The sequence below is a fragment of the Petromyzon marinus genome, chromosome 1 (genome assembly GCF_048934315.1).
Source record: "Petromyzon marinus isolate PM22_M1 ecotype Great Lakes invasive population chromosome 1, UKy_Petmar_22M1.pri1.0, whole genome shotgun sequence".
Lineage (NCBI taxonomy): Eukaryota > Metazoa > Chordata > Hyperoartia > Petromyzontiformes > Petromyzontidae > Petromyzon > Petromyzon marinus.
The window spans coordinates 17218002-17245813 of NC_133667.1; the positions used below are offsets into that span (position 1 = coordinate 17218002).

The 27812-nt window shown below is 54.4% G+C and overlaps 1 protein-coding gene across 1 annotated transcript; it reads left to right on the forward strand.

The window, feature by feature from the left end:
• Nucleotides 1–4584: 4584 nt before the first annotated feature.
• Nucleotides 4585–27545, forward strand: LOC116943443 (very-long-chain enoyl-CoA reductase-like). The gene is made up of 11 exons (XM_032956244.2): nt 4585–4665; nt 14039–14167; nt 17890–17941; nt 20085–20129; nt 21057–21160; nt 22061–22176; nt 22667–22772; nt 23263–23335; nt 24229–24266; nt 25402–25459; nt 27409–27545. Exons 2-11 carry the CDS (start codon nt 14057–14059, stop codon nt 27528–27530), a joined length of 825 nt encoding a protein of 274 aa, XP_032812135.2. The 5' UTR covers nt 4585–4665; nt 14039–14056; the 3' UTR covers nt 27531–27545.
• The last annotated feature ends 267 nt before the right edge of the window (nt 27546–27812 follow it).

Consider the following 27812-nt stretch of genomic DNA (forward strand, 5'->3'; position numbering starts at 1 on the left):
AGAGTTGAGTTGAGTGAAAGTTGAGTTGAGTGAGAGTTGAGTTGGGTGAGAGTTGAGTTGAGTGAGAGTTCAGTAAGTTGAGTGAGAGTTGAGTTGAGTGAGAGTTGAGTTGAGTGAGAGTTGAGTTGAGAGTTGAAGCAGAGAACTTGTAGAGAAACCCCAAGCGCGAGAGAGAGGGGAGACTCTGGGAGTTTAATCCCAGAGTTTCAAGTCCCAAGTCAGAGTCGGATGATCCAGAAGCTTCCCAAGGGCGGGGGCAGGGGGTGATCCCGAAACGTCAAGCTTTTTGAAGGAGAGAAATCCCCCCCCGCCCGGCATGGATAAACCACTTCACCTAATTGCAAAAGTTTGATACCAGTTTCACGGCTCGCTGAGTCTCAATACTCTACTGGGCATCTGGTGAATGAAGAGCTTCAGAACTCAACGGATTCCTCCTACAGTCGACATAAAGATTCCGAAGACTGTCTGGCTCGTTTCTTGTTCAAGAGGCTGCTGCTACTGCTGCTGCTTCTGCTGCTACAATGAGACGTTTGTTGGCCATGAATCCCAAACGAACCGAGGGGTGGGTGGGGGGGCGTTTGTTTTCCACTCTTTCGCTTAACTCTGTCTGTTGTTGTATCCTCAAATCTTGTAACTCAATTTTAACCCACTTCCCAATTTGGTATCGACCGCAAACTTGGTATATTTATGTCATACTAATGACAATGCTATATTCTATCATAAAATATATATATATTTTTTAAACATTCTTTTTGTTATACGTTATGTTTCGCCTTGGGTCTAATTGTCCACGCTCAACTGACGTTGGCTGTAATTCAACACGGTTCCTTGCGTTGTGGCGAGCTTCGTGGTCACTTCCTGGAGTCGTGGAGTTCTTACTTTACTAGTACGGCACATTTCATAAAAGCGTGTTTATAAAAAAGAAGTTTAAAAAAATATATTACTTATTTGACTTCAAGTGCGTGTCGAGCACCGGGAGAGGAACAAGCCCAGCACCGCAGATCTGCTGCCCTCTCTCTCTCTCCTCGACTGCACTCAAATCGCACCTCCGATGAGCACGGTTGGCTACGTACGGTGCTAAAGAAGTCCAACACACGCGCATTACAACCGCTGGCCGACAGGATCTCGGGGAGTCGACTCGGCTCATCAGCATCTCTCCCGGGGTCGATAAACGATTAGTACCAGCGCGTGACGAAGTCAACAGTGGATTCCATTCTATGCATGTAACAAAAAGAAGATAATATTGTTGTTGTTTTAATTTGACCCAGGTAAGGTCCCACTGAGCTACGTCGCTAATTTTTCAGGAGCGACCTGTCCGTCACGAATGATAGTCCAAACGAAGTGGGTTTATCACCACCATCATCATCATCACCACGTGGAAATGTACAGCAGCCAGACACACCGAAACGCGCGTTTACCAAATATGGAGGGAGACAAATACACAGGTGGCATATGCTCGCCCCCCCCCCGCCATAGGAATGTGGAATATCCACCACTGATGGTCCTGCAGAAAGGCACCCCCCTGACTCGGTACTGCGTGGCCGGCATTCTGGGGGGTAGGTTTCGAGGTATGAGGGGGTAGTCCTACAGATGTTGCTGGCAGCTAGCGGGTTCGGGTTTAGGGTAGCCACAGTCGGAACGCTGGGAGCGATGCGGGTTTAGGATACGCTGCGTATGCGGGTTTAGGATACGCTGCGTATGCGTGCTGAACTTCTTTCGCAACGTACGTAGCCAACCGCGCTAATCGGAGGTGCGGGGAAGATGTCAAACTTAAGTACGAAAATAAGTTGTGAGTAAACGAGTTTTTTATTTGGTATCGTGGTGTAGTGTATAGTAGTTGTACAATGTATTGTGTAGTCTAGTGTGTATTGTAGTGTGGAGTATCGTAGTGTGGGGAGCGGTGGTGTAGTGGTTAGCGCTACGCTGCGCTACGAACCCGGCGTCCCGGGTTCAATTCCCGCTCACGGCCAACATCCGGTGACGATTATCTGAACCGGTCCTGGGCCTCCCCTAGGTCGACTCAGCCTCAAATGAGTACCTGGTGCGGTGTGTAGTAAACATCGCCACTGGGGAGACAAAGGCGGTCAGGCGTGGTGCTGCCCACCCACCCCATTGTGTGCCGTTCCGGCCTTTCATAGGTGCTACTCGCTAACAGCACTTGCCCCTACAGTCTGTTAAGGCTATACGGGGGATCTTTGTATCGTAGTGTATAGTGTAGTATAAACCAGTGCAGTGTAACGTAGTGTATAGTGCAGTGTAAAGTAGTGCAGTGTAACGTAGTGTATAGTGTAGTGTAAAGTATTGCAGTGTAACATAGTGTATAGTGTAGTGTAAAGTAGTGCAGTGTAACGTAGTGTATAGTGTAGTGTAAAGTAGTGCAGTGTCACGTAGTGTGTAGTGTAGTGTAGAGTAGTGCAGTGTAAAGTAGTGTATAGTGTAGTGTAAAGTAGTGCAGTGTAAAGTAGTGTATAGTGTAGTGTAAAGTAGTGCGGTGTAAAGTAGTGTATAGTGTAGTGTAAAGTAGTGCGGTGTCACGTAGTGTGTAGTGTAGTGTAGAGTAGTGCAGTGTAAAGTAGTGTATAGTGTAGTGTAAAGTAGTGCAGTGTCACGTAGTGTGTAGTGTAGTGTAAAGTAGTGTATAGTGCAGTGTAAAGTAGTGTGTAGTGTAGTGTAAAGTAGTGCAGTGTCACGTAGTGTATAGTGTAGTGTAAAGTAGTGCAGTGTCACGTAGTGTGTAGTGTAGTGTAAAGTAGTGTATAGTGCAGTGTAAAGTAGTGTGTAGTGTAGTGTAAAGTAGTGCAGTGTCACGTAGTGTGTAGTGTAGTGTAAAGTAGTGCAGTGTCACGTAGTGTATAGTGTAGTGTAAAGTAGTGCAGTGTCACGTAGTGTATAGTGTAGTGTAAAGTAGTGCAGTGTCACGTAGTGTGTAGTGTAGTGTAAAGCAGTGTATAGTGCAGTGTAAAGTAGTGTGTAGTGTAGTGTAAAGTAGTGCAGTGTCACGTAGTGTGTAGTGTAGTGTAAAGTAGTGCAGTGTCACGTAGTGTATAGTGTAGTGTAAAGTAGTGTATAGTGTAGTGTAAAGTAGTGCAGTGTCACGTAGTGTGTAGTGTAGTGTAAAGTAGTGTGTAGTGTAGTGTATAGTACTGCAGTGTCACGTAGTGTATAGTGTAGTGTAAAGTAGTGTGTAGTGTAGTGTAAAGTAGTGCAGTGTCACGTAGTGTGTAGTGTAACGGAGGTGCGGGTGGGAAGGACAACAAACGAACACACAAAAAAGCAGTTCTCAAGAACTTCGCTATGAATCTAGATTTAAAAGTGAACTAGCCCACCCCCCTTACCGCCCCCCCCGGCACTAGCCCCCCCTTAACCCCCCCCCGGCACTAGTCCCCCCCCCTTAACCCCCCCCCCGGCACTAGCCCACCCCCCATTACCCCCCTTACCCCCCTTACCGCCCCCCTCCCCCCATGCATTATGGGAATGCGTGCCCCCATCCCAGGACAATTGACTAAGGGGGTAAAATTAGACTTGGGGGGAGGATGGAAGACGGGGAAGGGGACATCAGCTGGTGGAGGGGAGGGGCTGGAGCTATGGGGGGAGGGGTGTGGAGGGGGCTAAGGGGGGACCCCCCCTCCTTCCCCCCCTCCTTCCCCACCTGTCTCGGGTAGGGCCCCCCGGTAGGGCCCCCCCCTACCCTTAAGTTAAGGCGCAACTCTGCAACTGCTCACCCGCGCCACTGCTGACGGAAGGGGTCCTCGGCGAGAGCGACAATCGGGGAGTCTTTGGTCTACTCTTCCACGCTAGCTGCACCATCGCTATCATCATCAGAAGCATCATCGGCAGCAGCATCATCAATATCAGCAGCATTCTCAACATCAACATCAGTGGTATCATCAGCAGTGGTATCATCAGCAGAAGCATCATCGCCATCATCAATATCATCACCATCAATATCACCATCATTACCATCATATATCACCGCCATCATCATCAACATCACCATCATCAACATCATCACCATCATCATCATCACCATCATCATATATCACCACCATCACCATCATCAACATCACCATCATCATCAACATCACCACCATCATCACCATCATCATCACCATCAACATCACCATCATCATCAACATCATCACCATCATCAACATCACCACCATCATCACCATCATCACCATCATCACCATCAATATCACCATCATCATCAACATCATCACCATCATCCACATCACCACCATCATCACCATCATCACCATCATCACCATCAATATCACCATCATCATCACCATCATCATATATCACCACCATCACCATCAACACCATCATCATCAACACTCTCATCATCCTCCGGTGGAAGAGTGGCAATGCGGGCGAGGGACGGGGTGGGGTTGACGGGTTGACGGGTTCAGGGGTCACGCCTCTCTACCCTCCCCCCCCGTCCCCCCGCCACGAACCCCTCGTTCCTGGGGGGGTGGGGAATGGGGGGGGGTCGCGGCGCCGGGGTCCGAGAGGGCGGGACGGGTGGTGGGCAGCGGCCAGGGGGCGGTGAGAGGGGTGGAGGGGTGGGCGGGGGTCCAGGGGACAGCGCCCCGGAGTCTAACCGCGTGCTCCGAGCTGCGTGGTCCCCCGCTCTCCTGCGTCTGCCGATCCGCACCACGTCCGGTGAGGGGGGCGGCGTGTGCCCTGAGACGCGGGGGGGGGGGGGGGGGCTGTTGTCCCCGGAGAGGGGACCCTACCCCTCTCTATATTTATAGGGGCTCGTGTGCACGGGGGGGGGGGGGGGTCTATCCGGGAATACCGCATTATATCAGAATGCGAGGTTGAGTTGGGAGTGGGGGGTGGTGATGATTGGTTACGCCGGGGTGTTATAATGTAACTTATATGGGGATATGGGAGAGCGATGTTGTTGTTGTTGTTGTGATGTGTGTGTGTGTGCGCCTCGCTGTGTGCGCGTGTCTTTGGGGAGCGGTGGTGCAGCGGTTAGCGCTACGCTGCGCTACGAACCTGGCGACCCGGGTTCGATTCCCGCTCACGGCCAACACCGGTGACGATTATTTGAACCGGTCCTGGGCCTCCCCTAGGTCGACTCAGCCTCAAATGAGTACCTGGTGCGGTGTGTAGTAAACATTGCCACTGGGGAGACAAAGGCGGCCGGGCGTGGTGCTGGCCACCCACCCCCTCGTGTGCCGTTCCGGCCTTCATAGGTGCTCGCTAACAGCACTTGCCCCAACAGTCTGTTCAGGCTATACGGGGGATCTTTGTCTTTGGCTACCCCACCCACTCGTGCGCCACCGTGCCGGCCTTCGTAGGTGCTGCTCGCTGACAGCACTTGCCCCAACAGGCTGTTAGAGGCTACACGGGGGATCTTTGTCTTTGTACTGTGTGTGTGTCCCTTCGGACAGCACATGCCCGTCTAGTAGACTGTATTGTAGACTGTGTTGTAGACTGTATTGTAGACTAGACTGTGTTGTAGACTGTGTTGTAGACTGTATTGTAGACTGTATTGTAGACTAGACTGTGTTGTAGACTGTGTTGTAGACTGTATTGTAGACTAGACTGTATTGTAGACTGTGTTGTAGACTGTATTGTAGACTGTATTGTAGACTAGACTGTGTTGTAGACTGTGTTGTAGACTGTATTGTAGACTAGACTGTGGTGTAGACTGTTTTGTAGACTGTATTGTAGACTGTATTGTAGACTAGACTGTGTTGTAGACTGTATTGTAGACTGTATTGTAGACTGTGTTGTAGACTGTGTTGTAGACTGTGTTGTAGACTGTATTGTAGACTAGACTGTGTTGTAGACTGTGTTGTAGACTGTATTGTAGACTGTATTGTAGACTAGACTGTGTTGTAGACTGTATTGTAGACTAGACTGTGTTGTAGACTGTGTTGTAGACTGTATTGTAGACTGTGTTGTAGACTGTATTGTAGACTGTGTTGTAGACTGTATTGTAGACTAGACTGTGTTGTAGACTGTATTGTAGACTGTATTGTAGACTGTGTTGTAGACTGTGTTGTAGACTGTATTGTAGACTGTATTGTAGACTAGACTGTGTTGTAGACTGTGTTGTAGACTGTATTGTAGACTGTGTTGTAGACTGTATTGTAGACTGTATTGTAGACTAGACTGTGTTGTAGACTGTGTTGTAGACTGTATTGTAGACTGTATTGTAGACTAGACTGTGTTGTAGACTGTGTTGTAGACTGTATTGTAGACTACTGTGTTGTAGACTGTATTGTAGACTGTATTGTAGACTGTATTGTAGACTGTGTTGTAGACTGTATTGTAGAATAGACTGTGTTGTAGACTGTATTGTAGACTAGACTGTGTTGTAGACTGTATTGTAGACTGTATTGTAGACTAGACTGTATTGTAGACTGTGTTGTAGACTGTATTGTAGACTGTATTGTAGACTGTGTTGTAGACTGTATTGTAGACTGTGTTGTAGACTGTATTGTAGACTGTGTTGTAGACTGTATTGTAGACTGTGTTGTAGACTGTATTGTAGACTGTGTTGTAGACTGTGTTGTAGACTGTATTGTAGACTAGACTGTGTTGTAGACTGTGTTGTAGACTGTATTGTAGACTAGACTGTGTTGTAGACTATATTGTAGACTATACTGTGTTGTAGACTGTGTTGTAAACTGTATAGTGGACTGTGTTGTAGACTGTGTTGTAGACTGTGTTGTAGACTGTGTTGTAGACTGTATTGTAGACTGTATTGTAGACTGTATTGTAGACTGTATTGATTAAACCCGCTCGCTATGCTCGCGTGACATCGGGCACTCCGCGTCTCCCAGCAGAACTCGCCGGGGTAGCCTCGAACCGGTTCGATGATCGGCCCAGAACCGGTGCCGAAACCGGTTCAGAACCAGCCGTGCTTGAGCGCCGTCCACAACCTCCCCCTCTCCTCCTCCACCTCCCCAGGGGGGTTCCAGGCGCAGTGAGCGAGACGTGAATCTCGTAATGGACCCGCGTGGTCTGAGTTAAACATTCACGCTCGTGGCACGCTCGACTCAAAAAACAACACAAATCTCAGTTGTAGCGACAGAACACCGCTGGTATCAGTGAAGTGAGCAATCGCTCGTAACGATGGTGGTTCATTATCACACCCCCCCCACCAACCACCCCCCACCAACCATCGCCCCCCCACCACCGCCCCCCCCACTACCACCGCCCCCCCCACTACCACCGCCCCCCCACTACCACCACCCCCCCCCCACTACCACCACCCCCCCCCCACTACCACCACCCCCCTTCCCCCCACCACCGCCCCCCCCACCACCACCACCCCCCAACCAGGTGCAGGGGATGGATATAAAACTGAGGACGCGCAGCAAACTGTGTGCTCGCTATCAGCACTTGCCCCATCACCGCCGTGCCGGCTACACGGGCGATCTTTGTCTTTGTGTGTGTAACACTCGTGGAGGGAGACAGCGAGAGAGGGAGGGAGACAGCGAGCGAGAGGAGGAGGAGCAGGGACACTTGGGGGCAAGGGCTTCGATCATTGCCGGACATTCCTGCAGCAGCGGTGGTCTCTGAGGGAGAAGGCCTCGCGTGGTGTAGATCTGGCAAGGGGAAGGCCCGGGGAAGTTCGGTGATAGGTGGTGGTGGTGCGTGGTGGTGGTGGGTGGTGGTGGTGGTGGGTGGTGGTGGTGGGTGGTGGTGGTGGTGGTGGTGGGTGGTGGTGGTGGGTGGTGGTGGTGGGTGGTGGATGGGTGGTGGATGGGTGGTGGTGGTGGTGGATGGTGGTGGTGGATGGTGGTGGTGGATGGTGGTGGTGGTGGGTGGTGGTGGGTGGTGGTGGGTGGTGCGTGGTGCGTGGTGGTGGGTGGTGGTGGTGGGTGGTGGGTGGTGGTGGTGGATGGGTGGTGGTGGATGGTGGTGGTGGTGGTGGGTGGTGGTGGTGCATGGTGGTGGTGGTGGTGGGTGGTGCGTGGTGGTGGGTGGTGGTGGTGGGTGGTGGTGGTGCATGGTGGTGGTGGGTGGTGGTGGTGCGTGGTGGTGGGTGGTGGTGGGTGGTGGTGGTGGGTGGTGGTGGATGGTGGTGGTGGATGGTGGTGGGTGGTGGTGGGTGGTGGTGGGTGGTGGATGGTGGTGGGTGGTGGTGGGTGGTGGTGGTGGGTAGTGGTGGTGGTGGGTGGTTGGTGGTGGTGGGTGGTGGTGGTGGTGGGTGGTGGTGGGTGATGGTGGGTGGTGGTGGTGGTGGGTGGTGGTGGTGGGTGGTGGTGGTGGGTGATGGTGGTGGGTGGTGCGTGGTGGTGGGTGGTGGTGGTGGGTGGTGGTGGTGGGTGGTGGTGGTGCGTGGTGGTGGTGGGTGGTGGTGGGTGGTGGTGGTGGTGGGTGGTGGTGGGTGATGGTGGGTGATGGTGGTGGGGGGGACAGACGACTCCCCCACGAAGGTTGATGAAGGTTGATGAAGTCCGGGGAAGGATTGAAGGCGAGACGGGCGGCTTCCGCGTCTACCCTGCGGTCTCTCGGGCCGGGTGGCCGCGACTTGCAGGGATATATTTATTTATTTCATAGTTTTCATTTATTTGGCATAGCCATGTGAGCCATTCGGCTCTTGAATCGGGTGCAACCGCAACAAACAATAAAACAAAAACATGAACAAGAAAACATCTTAAAGTGACTTTGTGCATGTGCAAACAGAAAATCCAGGAAAAAACATCAAAATATTCTTGAAATAGCCGTGTGTGTGACTCTGTGTGTGACTCTGTCTCACGAGTGTCTCTGTGTGTCTCTCTAGCTCTGTGTGTCTGTGTCATCACTCTCTGTGACTCTTCTGTGTGTCTCACGAGTGCCTCTGTGTGTCTCTCTAGCTCTGTGTGTCTGTGTCATCACTCTCTGTCACTCTTCTGTGTGTCTCACGAGTGTCTCTGTGTGTCTCTCTAGCTCTGTGTGTCTGTGTCATCACTCTCTGTGACTCTTCTGTGTCTCACGAGTGTCTCTGTGTCTCTCTCTAGCTCTGTGTGTCTCACGAGTGTCTCTGTGTGTGTTTCTCTAGCTCTGTGTGTCTGTGTCATCACTCTCTGTCGCTCTTCTGTGTGTCTCACGAGTGTCTCTGTGTGTCTCACGAGTGTCTCTGTGTGTCTCTCTCTAGCTCTGTGTGTCTGTGTCATCACTCCCTGTCACTCTTCTGTGTGTCTCACGAGTGTCTCTGTGTGTCTCTCTAGCTCTGTGTGTCTGTGTCATCACTCTCTGTGACTCTTCTGTGTGTCTCACGAGTGTCTCTGTGTGTCTCTCTAGCTCTGTGTGTCTGTGTCATCACTCTCTGTCACTCTTCTGTGTGTCTCACGAGTGTCTCTGTGTGTGTCTCTCTAGCTCTGTGTGCCTGTGTCATCACTCTCTGTCACTCTTCTGTGTGTCTCACGAGTGTCTCTGTGTGTGTCTCTCTAGCTCTGTGTGTCTGTGTCATCACTCTCTGTCACTCTTCTGTGTGTCTCACGAGTGCCTCTGTGTGTCTCTCTAGCTCTGTGTGTCTCTCTAGCTCTGTGTGTCTGTGTCATCACTCTCTGTGACTCTTCTGTGTGTCTCACGAGTGTCTCTGTGTGTCTCTCTAGCTCTGTGTGTCTGTGTCATCACTCTCTGTGACTCTTCTTTGTGTCTCACGAGTGTCTCTGTGTGTCTCTCTAGCTCTGTGTGTCTGTGTCATCACTCTCTGTCACTGTTCTGTGTGTCTCACGAGTGTCTCTGTGTCTCTCTCTAGCTCTGTGTGTCTGTGTCATCACTCTCTGTCACTGTTCTGTGTGTCTCACGAGTGTCTCTGTGTGTCTCTCTAGCTCTGTGTGTCTGTGTCATCACTCTCTGTCACTCTTCTGTGTGTCTCACGAGTGTCTCTGTGTGTCTCTCTAGCTCTGTGTGTCTGTGTCATCACTCTCTGTCACTCTTCTGTGTCTCACGAGTGTCTCTGTGTGTCTCTGTAGCTCTGTGTGTCTGTGTCATCACTCTCTGTCACTCTTCTGTGTGTCTCACGAGTGTCTCTGTGTGTCTCTCTAGCTCTGTGTGTCTGTGTCATCACTCTCTGTGACTCTTCTGTGTGTCTCACGAGTGTCTCTGTGTGTCTCTCTAGCTCTGTGTGTCTGTGTCAACACTCTCTGTGACTCTTCTGTGTGCCTCACGAGTGTCTCTGTGTGTCTCTCTAGCTCTGTGTGTCTGTGTCATAACTCTCTGTGACTCTTCTGTGTGTCTCACGAGTGTCTCTGTGTGTCTCTAGCTCTGTGTGTCTGTGTCATCACTCTCTGTCACTCTTCTGTGTGCCTCACGAGTGTCTCTGTGTGTCTCTCTAGCTCTGTGTGTCTCTCTAGCTCTGTGTGTCTGTGTCATCACTCTCTGTCACTCTTCTGTGTGTCTCACGAGTGTCTCTGTGTGTCTCTCTAGCTCTGTGTGTCTGTGTCATCACTCTCTGTGACTCTTCTGTGTCTCATGAGTGTCTCTGTGTGTGTCTCTCTAGCTCTGTGTGTCTGTGTCATCACTGTCTGTCACTCTTCTGTGTGCCTCACGAGTGTCTCTGTGTGTCTCTCTAGCTCTGTGTGTCTGTGTCATCACTCTCTGTGACTCTTCTGTGTGTCTCACGAGTGTCTCTGTGTGTCTCTCTCTAGCTCTGTGTGTCTGTGTCATCACTCTCTGTGACTCTTCTGTGTGTCTCACGAGTGTCTCTGTGTCTCTCTAGCTCTGTGTGTCTGTGTCATCACTCTCTGTCACTCTTCTGTGTGCCTCACGAGTGTCTCTGTGTGTCTCTCTAGCTCTGTGTGTCTGTGTCATCACTCTCTGTGACTCTTCTTTGTGTCTCACGAGTGTCTCTGTGTGTCTCTCTAGCTCTGTGTGTCTGTGTCATCACTCTCTGTGACTCTTCTGTGTGTCTCACGAGTGTCTCTGTGTGTCTCTCTAGCTCTGTGTGTTTGTGTCATCACTCTCTGTCACTCTTCTGTGTGTCTCACGAGTGTATCTGTGTCTCTCTCTAGCTCTGTGTGTCTGGGTCATCACTCTCTGTCACTCTTCTGTGTGTCTCACGAGTGTCTCTGTGTGTCTCTCTCTAGCTCCATGTCTCTGCTTGTCTCCCGAGTGTCTCTGTGTGTGTCTCTCTCTAGCTCTGTGTCTCTGCCTGTCTCACGGAGAGTCTCTGCCTCTCTGTAGCTCCTCCGCGTGTCTCTAATCGGCTCTGTCTCTCTGTGCCCTCTGACTGTTGCCTCTCACTCTGTGTGGCTCCGAGCGACTGCCTCCGTGCCTCGCTCGCTCTCTCCGTGTCTCTACAACTCTGCGTGACTCTCTCTCCGTGTCTCTACAACTCTGCGCGTCTCTCCGTCTCGATCCGACGTCTCTTGCCCCTGTGCGCCTGTGTCTCCATGTGCCGGCGTCTCTCTGCAGTTCTGCGTCTCCGCGTGTCTCTCGAGGGGGAGGGGGGTAGTGTGTGGGGGTCATCTGACCCCTACGGTACCACAGTGCTGCTGGTGGTGGTCAGTGCGGACTCAGTGAATGCGTGGCGCCTCCGTCCATCCGGGCTCTGCGCGGGCAAACCGGGGTCGGGTGCCCCCCCCCCCGCCCCCCAAACCCATCAGGGCCGTCACGGTTCGAGTCCGGGTGCCGGAACTCAACGCACAACCCCCCTCCTCCTCACTCCCTGCCTCCTCCTCACTCCCTGCCTCCTCACATCCTCCCACGTCCATCAACCACCATCACCACCCCGGGTCGAACCGGAGCACACCAGACAACCCTAACCCCTCTGGAGTTGTGGGAAGGAGTGGTAGGTAGGGGGTTGGTAGGGGGTTGGTAGGGGGTAGGTAGGGGGTAGGTAGGGGGTTGGTAGGGGGTAGGTAGGGGGTAGGTAGGGGGTTGGTAGGGGGTAGGTAGGGGCTAGGTAGGGGGTAGGTAAGGGGCTGGTGATGTGCGGCGACTGGGCCAGTCACGTATCGTACTCGGCTCTTCCAAAGACGAGGCCGTCCTTCGAGAAGAACACAAGCGGATATCAACAACAACATCATCATCAACATCGTCGTCGACATCATCATCAGCATCAACATCGCGAGCGAGCGAGAGAAATCGCAAGTGGCCTCGACGTTCGAATAATTACGAGGGCACGATCGAGGTGGGGGGGGGGGGATCAGGAGAAGAGACGTGAACCAAGAGGTGTGGGGGAGGCGGTGAGGAACCGGGTGGGACGCGCTCCCCACCCCCGCGTCATAAGAGTGGTCACACCACTACAGCTGGTGACCTCTCACGCGGCCCAGCGAAGGGGTCACACCACTACAGCTGGTGACCTCTCACGCGGCCCAGCGAAGGGGTCACACCACTACAGCTGGTGACCTCTCACGCGGCCCAGTGAAGGGGTCACACCACTACAGCTGATGACCTCTCACGCGGCCCAGCGAAGGGGTCACACCACTACAGCTGGTGACCTCTCACGCGGCCCAGCGAAGGGGTCACACCACTACAGCTGGTGACCTCTCACGCGGCCCAGCGAAGGGGTCACACCACTACAGCTGGTGACCTCTCACGCGGCCCAGCGAAGGGGTCACACCACTACAGCTGGTGACCCCTCACGCGGCCCAGCGAAGGGGTCACACCACTACAGCTGGTGACCTCTCACGCGGCCTGGTGCGTGGCCATCAGGTCTCCCAGACGACTTCTTTGGGGAGGGGGGAGCGAGGTGGGGGAGGAGGTTGTTGCTCCTTTTGGTGGGATCCTGAGTCAACTTCTTGAGTCGACCTTTTCAAGTCTCTTCGCGTCCTTTTGAGAGTCCTCGAGTTGAACTTTTGACGTCTCTTCTCATTCCTTTGAGAGTCTTGGAGTCGACCTTTTGAAATCTCTCCTCGCCCTTTTTGAGAGTCCTCGAGTCGACCTTGGGAGGGATCTCTTTTGAGCCATCGTCGCGAGCTCCTCGAGTCGTCCTTTTGGAGGTTCCCTCGAGAGCGAAGGACGCGCGTGGTGGGGTGGAGTGGTGGGGTGGGGTGGAGTAGTGGGGTGGGGTGGAGTGGTGGGGTGGAGTGGTGGGGTGGAGTGGTGGGGTGGGGTGGAGTGGTGGGGTGGAGTGGTGGGGTGGAGTGGTGGGGTGGAGTGTCACTGGGCGAGCCATTGAGACATTGAGGAAGGTCGACTACCCCCCAGGGTTTAGGGAGGAGGTGGTACGGGGTGGGGGTGGGGGCAGAGGAAGTAATAAATAAAACTCAGTTTTAATATCTGTAGCATTATCCACAACAGCCCTTGGCAACACAATCCCAGTTTTAAATGTAACCCCCCCCCCAAAAAAAAACTTCTTACCATTAAAACTATAGAGTTAAACACCCCCCCCCCCCGTCCTCCAAGTGGTCCCGTTACACAGACGGATACGCAAGAGAAAGACGTGAGTGTGGTTCTCAGAGGAGCACTTTGGGAGGTGAAAAACAAAGTCTCCACAGGCACGGGAAGCGTCCCGAACGCCGTGGTGGGAAGAGACGAGCGACAAACGAGGCGCGCTCTGACCGCTGGCGGCCCCCGTCGCCCGTTGGACCACGAAGATTTGTCGGTGGTAGGCCAGAGGGGAGGAGGAAGAGGAGGAGGGGAGGGAGGAAGAGGAGGAGGGGAGGAGGAAGAGAGGGAGAGGAGGTGGAGGAGGAAGAGGGGAGGAGGAGGAGGGAGGAGGAAGAGAGGGAGGAAGAGAGGGAGGAGGACGAGGAGGAAGGGAGGGAGGAGGAAGAGGAAGGGAGGGAGGAGGAGGAAGGAAGGAGGAGGAAGGGAGGGAGGAGGAGGGGAGAGAGGAGGAAGGGAGGGAGGAGGAAGAGGAAGGGAGGGAGGAGGAGGGAGGAAGGAAGGAGGAGGAAGGGAGGGAGGAGGAGGAAGAGGATGGGAGGGAGGAGGAGGGAGGAAGGAAGGAGGAGGAAGGGAGGGAGGGAGGGAGGAGGAGGGGAGAGAGGAGGAGGAGCGAGAGAGGAGGAGGGAGGAAGGAGGAGGGGAGGTGTGAGTAGGAGGGGAGGGAGTAGGAAGAGGAGAGGGGAGGTGAGGTCTAGCGATGGCTGCGCCCCACATGAAGCTCAGGTCCCTCTTTGATCTGTCCAAGCTGCTCGTGCACGACCTGATGGAGGGCGCCAAGAGGAGCGCCGTGGAGCGCAAGGTGGTGAGGTCCACCTTCTTCGAGGTGGATATCCGTGACCCCGACAGCAAACGGAGGATGTGCTTCATTGACAAGGTGAGAGATCGTCATCATCATCGTAATCATCACGGCTGTGCTTCATTGACAAGGTGAGAGATCGTCATCATCATCACGGATGTGCTTCATTGTGATCATCATCACAATGTTCTATAACAGCCATCATCGCCACCATGACCACCATCAACTATCACCACCTCCATTCAACGTCGTCATCATCATCATGACGTAGTCATCATCATCACCCAGTTATCATCAGCATCATAATCATGTAGTCATCATCATCATGACGTAGTCATCATCACCACCCAGTTATCATCAGCATCATAATCATGTAGTCATCATCATCATCATCACGTAGTCATCATCACGAAGTGGTCACCAGCTAGCGATCGACTGTGTTTGCTGTCACGGGATCTTCTCCCTCTCCCGTGGCACTCCTCGCTCAGAGGGACCTCCCCAAACTCTCTTCCCCCAACCCCCCCCCGCCCCCCCCCCATCCCCCCCTCTCCCCCTCTCCTCCCCCAGTCGCCTACGCTGTCGGCTCCCTCCCTCCCTCCCTGCCCACCCCTCCCATCCCCTCTGCTCCCCCTCCCTGCCTCCTCCTGCCCGTGACTGCTTGCATATCGCTCCGTGTTCATGAACTTAATTATATCTGCTGATGCTGCCGCTGCCGCGTTGGCAGCATGTGTGCATCCTATGTAGAACTTCTTTCGCACCGTACGTAGCCAGCCGTGCTATAAGGTGGTGCGGTGTTGAGTCTATGGGCAGTGTTGAGTCTATGGGCAGTGTTGAGTCTATGGTGCAGTGTTGAGTCTATGGGCAGTGTTGAGTCTATGGGCAGTGTTGAGTCTATGAGGCAATGTTGAGTCTATGGGCAGTCTTGAGTCTATGGTGCAGTGTTGAGTCTATGGGCAGTGTTGAGTCTATGGGCAGTGTTGAGTCTTTGGTGCAGTGTTGAGTCTATGGGCAGTGTTGAGTCTATGGGCAGTGTTGAGTCTATGGGCAGTGTTGAATCTATGGGCAGTGTTGAGTCTATGGTGCAGTGTTGAGTCTATGGGGCAGTGTTGAGTCTATGGGCAGTGTTGAGTCTATGAGGCAATGTTGAGTCTATGGGCAGTCTTGAGTCTATGGTGCAGTGTTGAGTCTATGGGCAGTGTTGAGTCTATGGGCAGTGTTGAGTCTTTGGTGCAGTGTTGAGTCTGTGGGTAGTTTTGAGTCTATGGGCAGTGTCGAGTCTATGGGCAGTGTTGTGTCTGTGGTGCAGTGTTGAGTCTATGGGGCAGTGTTGAGTCTATGGGCAGTGTTGAGTCTATGGGCAGTGTCGAGTCTATGGGCAGTGTTGAGTCTACGGACAGTATAAGAGGCGACGTTTCAGGCAATGACCCTTCTCCATAGCTCTTGTTTCATGGCACATGGAATGAACTCTCCCGACTCATTCCTGGACAGCGTCTATCGATGCGGTCGCAGCTAGACGCCGTCTAAATCCGCATTATAATTGTGTTATTAAAATTGTATCATTATAACCAAGTTATTATCGTCCTGATATAATAACCATCATCACCAGCGCCGTAATGCGCATTGCTAGCAGCCGAATCACAACCATCATCATGGTAACACTCATTATCACCAGCATCCGCATCATAACCATCACGACCACCACCACCACCATTATCACCATCATCAATCACGTGACAGTAGCCCAGCGGCAGCGCGTTCGCTACCGTTTGTTGTCTGCAGTGGTTCACGGATTTGGAATGACGAGCGGCCGCCCTGGCAAATGCTGCGGTGTGCAGCGCCTCTGCGGCGCTCTAACCGTAGAAGCACAGCGGCTTCGATACACTCTCGCCAGCCTCTTCTGTGGTTCTTTCGGTAAAGTCACCACCACGTAGAATGAGAATAAAATAATAAATTGATAAAATAAAATAACACAATAATATTCTCACGACGTTTCGGCCACAACACAAGCGGCCTTCATCAGGTGAAGGGGACGAGACTGTCTGGTAGGACAGCGCTGGTCTCGTCCCCTTCACCTGATGAAGGCCGCTTGTGTTGTGGCCGAAACGTCGTGAGAATATTATTGTGTTATTTTATTTTATCAATGTATTATTTTATTCTCATTCTACGTGGTGGTGACTTTACCGAAAGAACCAAAGAAGATGAATCCTTGCAGTCACGAAAGCTTTCAATCGAAATTTCTCGCCAGCCTGTTCCGTCTGCTCGTTCACGGCCAAGACGTCAGCGGACGCCGCGGTGTGACGCGCAAGGGTTGGCCCCACGCTTAACTCGGTCGGGACTTTACACAACGGAGGTCATCGGCAGCCGCGAATCGTTGTACACCCTCCACCCCCCTCCTCCTCCTCCTCCCCCCATTGACTGCGCAACAACAACAACAAAACCCCCCCAAAGAACTTGACAGCATCGTCGCCGCCGCGAGACTCGTCGAGAGCTCTCCCGTTAGGGCTCAACAGTCCAAGTTGATAATAAAGTAACAAGCTCATCTTGAACAACTACGACACCACGTGGGCTCATCCCTGGGAATGCCCCCGCCCCCTGCTCTTCCTCCTTCCTTATTGTCCCCCCCCCCATCTGCAGCCCCCCCCCCCATATCCCGCGTGCCCCCCACCCCTCCCGAGTCCCCGGGGGTCTCCTCGCAAACCCCGCGGCTGCTTCTAAAACGAGCGAGGATTTTCTGCGCGCGTGCACAGCTGCGGGGGTGGGGGGCGGGGGAAGAAGTGGGGGGGGGGGAGAGAGGAGGGGGGAAGGCGGGGGGTTGTGATACGCGGGGTAAGGTCGGGGGTGGGGTGGGGGGTGGAGAGAGAGGGGGGGGGCAGAAGCGGATCTAGACACCTCCCAGGGGGGGAGGGTGTTGGTAGGGTGGGGTAGGGGGGGGTCCCTGATATGTCAAGATGTTTAAATAGGGCCCCATACATCCCTACTTTAATAATAATTAGATACAACTCATGTACGTCGGGTGCATTGTACCTGGTAAATATCAATCAATGGAGGAGGGGGCGATCGCTCCCATCGCCCCCCCCCTGGCCCCAATTGGATTCGCCCTTTGGGAGGGGGGGTGGACTGTGGGTGGACGAGAGTCTGGGAGACTTTCATGAACCGATACAGGGATGTGGAATCTCAGAATCAATCCGATCAGCTACAGAGCTGGTTTTCACAGGTGCGGGATCTGAGGTCTGGGATTAAGGATGGGACAATGGATTTGGATTCTGGGATGAGGGATCTGGGATGAGGGATCTGGAATCTGGGATGAGGGATCTAGGATGAGGGATCTTTAATCTGGGATGAGGGATCTGGAATCTGGGATGAGGGTTCTTGGTCTGGGATGAGGGATCTGGAATCTGGGATGAGGGATCTGGATCTGGGATGAAGGATCTGGATTCTGGGATGAGGGATCTGGGATGAGGGATCTGGAATCTGGGATGAGGGATCTGGAATCTGGGATGAGGGATCTGGAATCTGGAATGAGGGATCTGGAATCTGGGATGAGGGTTCTGCGTCTGGGATGAGGGATATGGGTCTGGGATGAGGGATCTGGAATCTGGGATGAGGAATCTGGATCTGGGATGAGGGATCTGGATCTGGGATGAGGGTTCTGCGTCTGGGATGAGGGATATGGGTCTGGGATGAGGGATCTGGAATCTGGGATGAGGGATCTGGATCTGGGATGAGGGATCTGGATCTGGGATGAGGGATCTGGCGGGGACTAGGAGTGTAACTGTGACGGCGGGCCACGTGTGCTGCAGGTCCACCCGACCGTGACTGTGGGCGAACTCAAGGCGCTCTTCAACAAAACCCGTGCGTCACAGACACACACACACACACACGTGTACACACACACGTGTACACACACACGTGTACACACACGCATGTACTCACACACACGTGCACTCTCACACACGCGCATACACACACACACACGTATACACAAAGATCCCCCGTCTAGCCTTAACAGACTGTAGGGGCAAGTGCTGTTCGCGAGCACCTATGAAGGCCGGAACGGTACACGAGGGGGTGGGTGGACAGCACCAAGCCCGACCGCCTTTTTCTCCCTAGTGGCAATGTTTACACACCGCACCAGGTACTCATTTGAGGCTGAGTCGACCTAGGGGACGCCCAGGACCGGTTCAGATAATCGTCACCAGTGTTGGCCGTGAGCGGGAATCGAACTCGGGTCGCCAGGTTCGTAGCGAAGCGTAGCGCTAATCACGACACTACCAATAGCCGCCATTCTCCACAAAGTGATGGTGACATCACCACGGCGCCTGTGCCAGGCTAGGTGCACTTTGAGGCTATCACCTGGAGTATCAAAGACTCGCTGCTGACAGGAGGAGGTCTCTGGAGAGACCCTGCAGGTGTCATGGGTCGGCTGACTGAGATGACCGGTAGATGCACCACCAGCTGTACCCTCCTACTGTGCCAGGCTAGGTGCAGGAGGTCACGGGACAGACCCGGCAGGTGCCATGGGTCGGCTGACTGAGATGACCGGTAGATGCACCACCAGCTGTACCCTCCTACTGTGCCAGGCTTGGTGCAGGAGGTCACGGGACAGACCCGGCAGGTGCCATGGGTCGGCTGACTGAGATGACCGGTAGATGCACCACCAGTTGTACCCTCCTACTGTGCCAGGCTAGGTGCAGGAGGTCACGGGACAGGCCCTGCAGGTGTCATGGGTCGGCTGACTGAGATGACCGGTAGATGCACCACAAGCTGTACCCTCCTACTGTGCCAGGCTAGGTGCAGGAGGTCACGGGACAGACCCTGCAGGTGTCATGGGTCGGCTGACTGAGATGACCGGTAGATGCACCACCAGCTGTACCCTCCTACTGTGCCAGGCTAGGTGCAGGAAATCACGGGACAGACCCTGCAGGTGCCATGGGTTGCCAGACTGAGATGACCGGTAGATGCACCACCAGCTGTACCCTCCTACCATGCCAGGCTAGGTGCAGGAGATCTCGAGACAGACCCGGCAGGTGCCATGGGTCGGCTGACTGAGATGACCGGTAGATGCACCACCAGCTGTACCCTCCTACTGTGCCAGGCTAGGTGCAGGAGGTCACGGGACAGACCCGGCAGGTGCCATGGGTCGGCTGACTGAGATGACCGGTAGATGCACCACCAGCTGTACCCTCCTACCGTGCCAGGCTAGGTGCACCACGCCCGACCGCCTTTGTCTCCCCAGTGGCGATGTTTACTATACACCGCAGCAGGTGATTGTTTGAGGCTGAGTCGACCTAGGGGAGGCCCAGGACCGGTTCAGATAATCGTCACTGGTGGTGGCCGTGAGCGGAAATTGAACTCGGGTCGCCAGGTTCGTAGCGCAGCGTAGCGCTAACCGCTCCACCACCGCTTCCCACACACACACACACACGTACACACACACGTGTACACGCATGTACACATACACACGTATAACTCACACACGTGTGTACTCACACACGTGTGTACTTACACGCACGTATATACACAGAGGCGCGTGTGTACCTGCCTTCACAGGTGCCAACACGCTAACGACACTTGGCCCAACAGTCAATGAAAGGCTAGACGGGGGTACCTTTGCCTTTGCCTATATCTGTGGGTGTGTGTGTACCTGTGTGTGTACCTGTGTGTGTGTGTGTACCTGGGGAGCGGTGGTGCAGCGGTTAGCGCTACGCTGCGCTACGAACCTGACGACAGGTGACGATTTTCCGAACCGGTCCTGGGCCTCCTCTAGGTCGACTGAGCCTCAAATGAGTACCTGGTGCGGTGTGTAAACATCGTCACTGGAGAGACAAAGGCGGCCGGGCGCGGTGTTGGCCACCCACCCCCTCGTGTGCCGTGCCGGCCTTCATAGGTGCTGCTCGCTAACAGCACTTGCCCCTACAGTCCGTTGAAAACTACACGGGTGATCTTTGTCTTTATCTGTGTGTGTGTGTGCGCCCGTGTTGGTCTATGCTCTCAGATCCGGCCATGTACCCGGCACGCATCTGCTTCAAAGTCGATCCGAGTGAGTGTGATGATGCACACACACGCACACACACACACCTAAGTCGCAGAGGCAAACGTGACCCACACAGACACCCTAAAGATCCCCGACGTTGTGTGTGTGGGGGGGGGCCCTTAACTACTATAACCTTGCCAGGTAAGGCCCCACTAAGCTGCTATGTGCAGTAGCTCTTTTACAGACGCGACCACGTGGCCATCACGAATGAGAGCTCAACCAAGCGGAGCATCACGTGGACATTTCATGCAGTCGGATAGTCGAAACGCTTGACGTTGATTCTGAACGTGGCGGGGAAAACCCCGGAGGAGCTGGAGAAAAATCCATGCGACAACGGCGAGAGAGAGAGACACGCAAACTCCAAATGTACAGCAGCAGGCATCAGGGTCAGGAGTGAACCCACGACCTCCTGTACACCAGGCGAGGTAGTTAACATCTCACCACAGAGAGAGAGAGAGACGCAAACTCCAAATGTACAGCAGCAGGCATCAGGGTCAGGAGTGAACCCACGACCTTCTGTACACCAGGCGAGGTAGTTAACATCTCACCACAGAGAAAGAGAGACGCAAACTCCAAATATACAGCAGCAGGCGTCAGGGTCAGGAGTGAACCCACGACCTCCTGTATACCAGGCGAGGTAGTTAACATCTCACCACAGAGAGAGAGAGAGACACGCAAATTCCAAATGTACAGCAGCAGGCATCAGGGTCAGGAGTGAACCAACGACCTCCTGTATACCAGGCGAGGTAGTTAACATCTCACCACAGGGAGAGAGAGAGGCACGCAGACTCCAAATATACAGCCGGCGTTAGGGTTGGGATCGGGATCGAACCCCCGACCTCCTGTAAACCAGGCGAGGTAGTTAACATCTCTTAGCCACCACGTCGCCAACACCTCTTCCCCCACCCGCCGCCCCTTGGCGTCCCTCCACAGGAGGCCGAGCGATCCGGGACGAGGAGGTGCTCAAGAACCTCCCAGTGGCCACTACGGCCGTGCTGTTTATGTTCGACCTCGGCCCACAGGTGGACAAGACCACGGTAGGTGGACAACGCACACGGTGGAGGCTACACGGGGGATCTTTGTCTTTGTGTGTGCATGTGTCTGTGTGTGTGTACGTGTCTCTGTGTCTCTGTGTGTGTGTACATGTCTCTGTGTGTGTGTGTGTGTACATGTGTCTCTGTGTGTGTGTACATGTCTCTGTGTGTGTGTGTACATGTGTCTCTGTGTGTGTACATGTGTCTGTGTGTGTACATGTGTCTGTGTGTGTGTGTACATGTGTCTGTGTGTGTGTACATGTGTCTCTGTGTGTGTACATGTGTCTGTGTGTGTACATGTGTCTGTGTGTGTACATGTGTCTGTGTGTACATGTGTCTGTGTGTGTACATGTGTCTGTGTGTGTGTGTACATGTCTGTGTGTGTGTGTACATGTGTCTGTGTGTGTGTACATGTGTCTGTGTGTGTACATGTGTCTGTGTGTGTGTGTGTACATGTGTGTGTGTGTGTGTACATGTGTGTGTGTGTGTACATGTGTCTGTGTGTGTGTGTACATGTGTCTGTGTGTGTACATGTGTGTGTGTGTGTGTACATGTGTGTGTGTGTGTACATGTGTCTGTGTGTACATGTGTGTGTGTGTGTACATGTGTCTGTGTGTCTGTGTGTGTAGCGGCTAGCGTGTCGCACGACGAACCCGGCGACCCGAGTTCGAACACCGGTGACGATTACCTGAACCGGTCCTGGGCCTCGCCTAGGTCGACTCAGCCTCAAATGAGCACCCTGGTGCGTTGTGGGGAGACAAAGGCGGCCAGGCGTGGTTGCTGGCCACCCACCCCCTCGTGTGCCGTGCCGGCCTTCATAGCTGCTCGCTAACAGCACTTGCCCCTACAGTCTGTTAAGGCTACACGGGGGATCTCTGTCTTTGTGTTTGTGCATGCGTGCAGGCGTTCCTGGTGAAGTACACGTGCATGTTCATCGTCTACCTGCTCTTCTACCTGCGCGTGTACCCCGTGTACACCGAGGATGACGTCTGCTCCTTCAGCCCCCACCGCGTGGTCCAGTGAGTGGCGGGGGGGGGGCAGGCGGGGCAGGGCCAGGGGAGGGGGAGCACGGAGGCACAGACGGGGGGGGCAATGACGGGGGGGCCACATGGGCATGGCCAGGGTCACAGGGTTACGGGGTCACCGTTGATGGATGTGTGGATATAGTTCGGGGGTCATGTTTGGCTTTCCATTTGTATATCTATCTATCACAGTTGCTGCCAAGCGGCCAGCAACAGACGGCACTGTTGAAGTTGTAATCGGACAGAGTGAGTGCCGTAATCTCGCGTGTTGAGTTGAGCGAGGTTGTTGTTGTTGTTGATGCTGTAAGAGCTTGGGCTGGTGGTGTGGTGGTGGAGCGGGCGAGCGAGTGTGTTGTAGTAGTGACCTGCAGTGTGGTGGTTGGACAGCGTGTGTCTCACCCCCTCCCCGTGTCTCACGTGGTCCCCCCCCACGTGCCCCCCCCCACGTGTCCCCCCCCCACGTGCCCCCCCCCACGTGTCCCCCCAGTCTGGCCTGCATCTGCCACTCGTTCCACTACATCAAGTGTCTGCTGGAGGCGGCGTTCGTCCACAAGATATCGCGGGGCACCATGCCGCTCACCAGCATGGTCATCGTGAGTGGGGGGCTGGGGGGGGGGCGCTGGGGGCCCTACCCTCAACGAGGGGGGGGGGGGGCACTCGCCTCGCCCAGAGGCCCTCAGGCCCTGTGGGGTCCCTGAATCTTAGTAGGGGTGCCCTAGGTACACGTGGTGTGCACGGTGTGTGTGTATACGGTGTGTGTATACACGGTGTGTGTGTACACGGTGTGTGTGTATATATATACTGTGTGTGTACACTGTGTGTGTGTGTACACGGTGTGTGTGTCTGTACACGGTGTGTGTGTGTACACTGTGTAAACAGTGTGTGTGTGTACACGGTGTGTGTGTACACTGTGTGTGTACACGGTGTGTGTGTACACGGTGTGTATGTGTCTACACGGTGTATATGTGTTTACACAGTGTGTGTGTGTACACGGTGTGTGTGTGTGCACGGTGTGTGTACACTGTGTGTGTGTGTGTACACTGTGTGTGTGTACACGGTGTGTGTGTGTGCACACCCCCACAGGACTGCACGTGCCACGCGATCTTCACCGCCTGGATGGGCTACTACATCAACCACCCGCTCTACACGCCGCCCTGTGAGCACCCACAAAGCCCATCGGCCGAAACGTCGAACATAATTTCTCATATATATGACGTCCTCTTGGGGACCACACTGCACGTGTTGTGACCACTTGTTCCCACTCGAGCTGGGTGGGCATTTGGTAGAGAGGCACAGAGTTAACCTCACTTGCCCTAAAGGTATGTTGAGGCTATACGGGGGCGATCCTTTGTCTTTGTGGTCGGGGAGCGGTGGTGCAGCGGTGAACGCGGCTGCGCTAACGAACCCGGCAGCACCGGTGACGAGTATCTGAATCGGTCCTGGGCCTCCTCCCCTAGGTCGACTCGGCCTCAGACGAGTAACTGGTGGGGTGTGTGTGTGTGTGTGAATGTCGCCACTGGGGAGACAAAGGCGGCCGGGCGTGGTTGCTGGCCACCCCCTCTGGTGTGCCGTGTCGGCCTTCGTAGGCGCTGCTGCTGCTCCTGCTGCTGTTACTCGCTCGCAGCACTTGCCCTGATAGTCTGTTGAGGCTATACGGGGGATCTTTGGTGGCTGGGTGAGTGTAGTTGGGTGAGTGTGGTTTTGGTGAGTGTGGTTTTGGTGAGTGTGGTTGGATGAGGCTGAATGGTGAGTGTGGTTTGGTGAGGCTGAATGGTGAGTGTGGTTTTGGTGAGTGTGGTTTTGGTGAGGCTGAATGGTGAGTGTGGTTGGGTGAGTGTGGTGGTGAGTGTGGTTTTGGTGAGGCTGAATGGTGAGTGTGGTTTTGGTGAGTGTGGTTGGGTGAGTGTGGTTGGGTGAGGCTGAATGGTGAGTGTGGTTTTGGTGAGTGTGGTTTTGGTGAGGCTGAATGGTGAGTGTGGTTGGGTGAGGCTGAATGGTGAGTGTGGTTTTGGTGAGTGTGGTTGGGTGAGTGTCTCTTCTCTGTTGCAGCCTACAGACTAACGGCGCTGGGCATGATGTGTTTTACGGTAAGCAATGAACCACTATCACTCACCACCCACCACTCACCACCTACCACTCACCACTATCACTCACCACCTACCAACTCACCACCCACCACTCACCACCTACCCACTCACCACTATCACTCACCACCCACCACTCATCACCCACCACCCACCACGCACCACCTACCCACTCACCACTATCACTCACCACCTACCCACTCACCACTATCACTCACCACCCACCACTCACTACTATTACTCACCACTATCACTCACCACTATCACTCACCACCTACCACTCACCACCCACCACTCACCACTCACCACCTACTCACTCACCACTCACCACTTACCCACTCACCACTATTACTCACCACCCACCACTCACCACCTACCAACTTACCACTCACCACCTACCAACTCACCACCCACCACTCACCACCTACCAACTCACCACTATCACTCACCACCCACCACTCACCACCTACCAACTCACTACTATCACTCACCACCCACCACTCACCACCTACCCACTCACCACTATCACTGACCACCCACCACTCACCACCTACCAACTCACCACTATAACTCACCACCCACCACTCACCACCTACCAACTCACCACTATCACTCACCACTCACCACCTACCAACTCACCACTATCACTCACCACCCACCACTCACCACCTACCAACTCACCACTATCACTCACCACCCACCATCTACCAACTCACCACGATCACTCATCACTCACCACTCACCATCTACCAACTCACCACGATCACTCATCACTCACCACTATCACTCACCACCCACCACTCACTACCTACCCATGGTGTGTGTTGTGAACACAGGTGTGGTGTGATGGTGTGTAGTGTGATGGTGTGTGGTGTGTGGTGTGATGGTGTATAGTGTGATGGTGTGTAGTGTGATGGTGTGTGGTGTGATGTTGTGTAGTGTGATGTTGTGTAGTGTGATGGTGTGTAGTGTGATGGTGTGTGGTGTGTGGTGTGATGGTGTGTGGTGTGATGGTGTGTAGTGTGATGGTGTGATGGTGTGTAGTGTGATGGTGTGTAGTGTGATGGTGTGTAGGGTGATGGTGTGTAGTGTGATGGTCTGATGGTATGATGTTATGGTGCTGTGTGGTGTGATGTAGGTCTGTCAGCTGGGAAGCTATTTCATCCACATCAGTCTTCGTGACCTACACACCCCTGGTGAGAACCCACACCCAGCTACCTCACTCACCAGCTCCCGCACCCACCCAGCTACCTCACTCACCAGCTCCCTCACCCACCCAGCTCCCTCACCCACCCAGCTCCCTCACCCACCCAGCTCCCTCACCCACCCAGCTCCCTAACCCACCAGCTCCCTCACCCACCCAGCTACCTCACCCATCCAGCTTCCTCGCCCACCCAGCTACCTCACCTACCCAGCTCCCTCACCCACCCAGCTCCCTCACCCACCCAGCTCCCTCACTCAGCTCCCTCACCCACCCAGCTCCCTCACCCATCCAGCTTCCTCACCCCCCAGCTCCCTCACCCACCCAGCTCCCTCACCCACCCAGCTCCCTCACCCACCCAGCTTCATCACCCACCCAGCTCCCTCACCTACCCAGCTCCCTCACCCACCCAGCTCCCTCACCCACCCAGCTCCCTCACCCATCCAGCTCCCTCACCCACCCAGCTCCCTCACCCACCCAGCTCCCTCACCCAGCTGCCTCACCCACCCAGCTCCCTCACCCACCCAGCTCCCTCACCCACCCAGCTCCCTCACCCACCCAGCTCCCTCACCCATCCAGCTCCCTCACCCACCCAGCTCCCTCACCCACCCAGCTCCCTCACCCAGCTGCCTCACCCACCCAGCTCCCTCACCCACCCAGCTCCCTCACCCACCCAGCTCCCTCACCCACCCAGCTCCCTCACCCAGCCAGCTCCCTCACCTACCCAGCTCCCTCACCCACCCAGCTCCCTCACCCACCCAGCTCCCTCACCCACCCAGCTCCCTCACCCACCCAGCTCCCTCACCCACCCAGCTATCTCACCCACCCAGCTCCCTCACCCACCCAGCTCCCTCACTCACCCAGCTCCCTCACCCACCCAGCTATCTCACCCACCCAGCTCCCTCACCCACCCAGCTCCCTCACTCACCCAGCTCCCTCACCTACTCAGCTCCCTCACCCAGCTGCCTCACCCACCCAGCTCCCTCACCCACCCAGCTCCCTCACCCACCCTCCTCACCTTCCCACCCCCCCCCCATCTCCCTACGCTGCCATTGCTCCCGTTGCTCGCATTCCCCGTGTAGGTCGGGCTAATGTTAGACACCAACTCACCCCTCCCCTCACCTCCCTCACCCTCTCTCACTCCCCCCCTCACCTCCCTCACCCTCTCCACAGCACCCCCCCCACCCACCTCACACTCAACTCACCCTCCCTTACACTCACCCCCCCACCTCCCTCACCCTCTTTCACTCCCCCCCTCACTTCCCTCACCCTCTCCACAGCAACCCCCCACCCACCTCACCCTCAACTCCCCCTCCCTTACACTCACCCCCCCCCCCCCCCCACTTGGGGGTTGTAATTGTTGTGGTGGTTGTAGTTGTAATCGTGGTTGTGACGGTGGTTATTGTAATTGTTGCGGTGGTTGTAATCGTGGTTGTGATGGTGGTTGTTGTAACTGTTGTGGTGGTTGTGATGACTGTGGTTGTAATCGTCTTGGTGGTTGTAATTGTTGTGGTGGTTGTGGTTGTAATCGTGGTTGTGGTGGTGGTGGTTGTTGTAATTGTTGTGGTGGTTGTAATCGTGGTTGTGATGGTGGTTGTTGTAATTGTTGTGGTGTTTGTGATGACTGTGGTTGTAATCGTAGTGGTGGTTGGAATTGTTGTGGTGGATATTGCAATTGTTGTGGTGGTTGTGGTTGTAATCGTGGTTGTGGTGGTGGTTGTTGTAATTGTTGTGGTGGTTATTGTAATTGTAGTTGTAATCGTGGTTGTGATGGTGGTTATTTAATTGTTGTGGTGGTTGTAATCGTGGTTGTAGTGGTGGTTGTTGTAATTGCTGTGGTGGTTATTGTAATTGTAATCGTGGTTGTGATGGTGGTTATTGTAATTGTTGTGGTGGTTGTGATGACTGTGGTTGTAATCGTGGTGGTGGTGGTTGTGGTTGCAGGCCGCAGCAGACTCCCGTACCCATCGCCCGGCATGAACCCCTTCACCTGGCCGTTCGCCCTCGTCTCGTGCCCCAACTACACCTACGAGGCACGACTTCCGACCCCTGACCTCGACCCCTGACCCCAAACCCCTCCTCCTGACCCAATCTCACACCACGACCCCCCCGACCCAGTGTAGGTCGGGCGAGGTAGTTAACATCTCGCCACGGTGGCTAGGAGATGTTAACTACCTCGCCCGGTATACAGGAGGTCGTGGGTTCAATCCCAAACCTGACGATGCCTGCTGCTGCTGTATATTTGGAGTTTGCGTGTCTCTCTCGCTCTCCATGTTGTGGTCACGTGGATTTTTTTTCCGGTCCTCCGGTTTTCCCCCTCCAAATTTAGAATCGACGTCACGCGTTTA

Bases quoted from the DNA above. Each gene is read 5' to 3' on its own strand.
- LOC116943443 (XM_032956244.2), top strand. From the start codon at position 14,057: ATGGAGGGCGCCAAGAGGAGCGCCGTGGAGCGCAAGGTGGTGAGGTCC. The intron at 22,773-23,262 runs GTGAGTGGGGGG...ACACCCCCACAG, and splicing joins CGCTCACCAGCATGGTCATC to GACTGCACGTGCCACGCGAT. The intron at 25,460-27,408 runs GTGAGAACCCAC...TTGTGGTTGCAG, and splicing joins TCGTGACCTACACACCCCTG to GCCGCAGCAGACTCCCGTAC.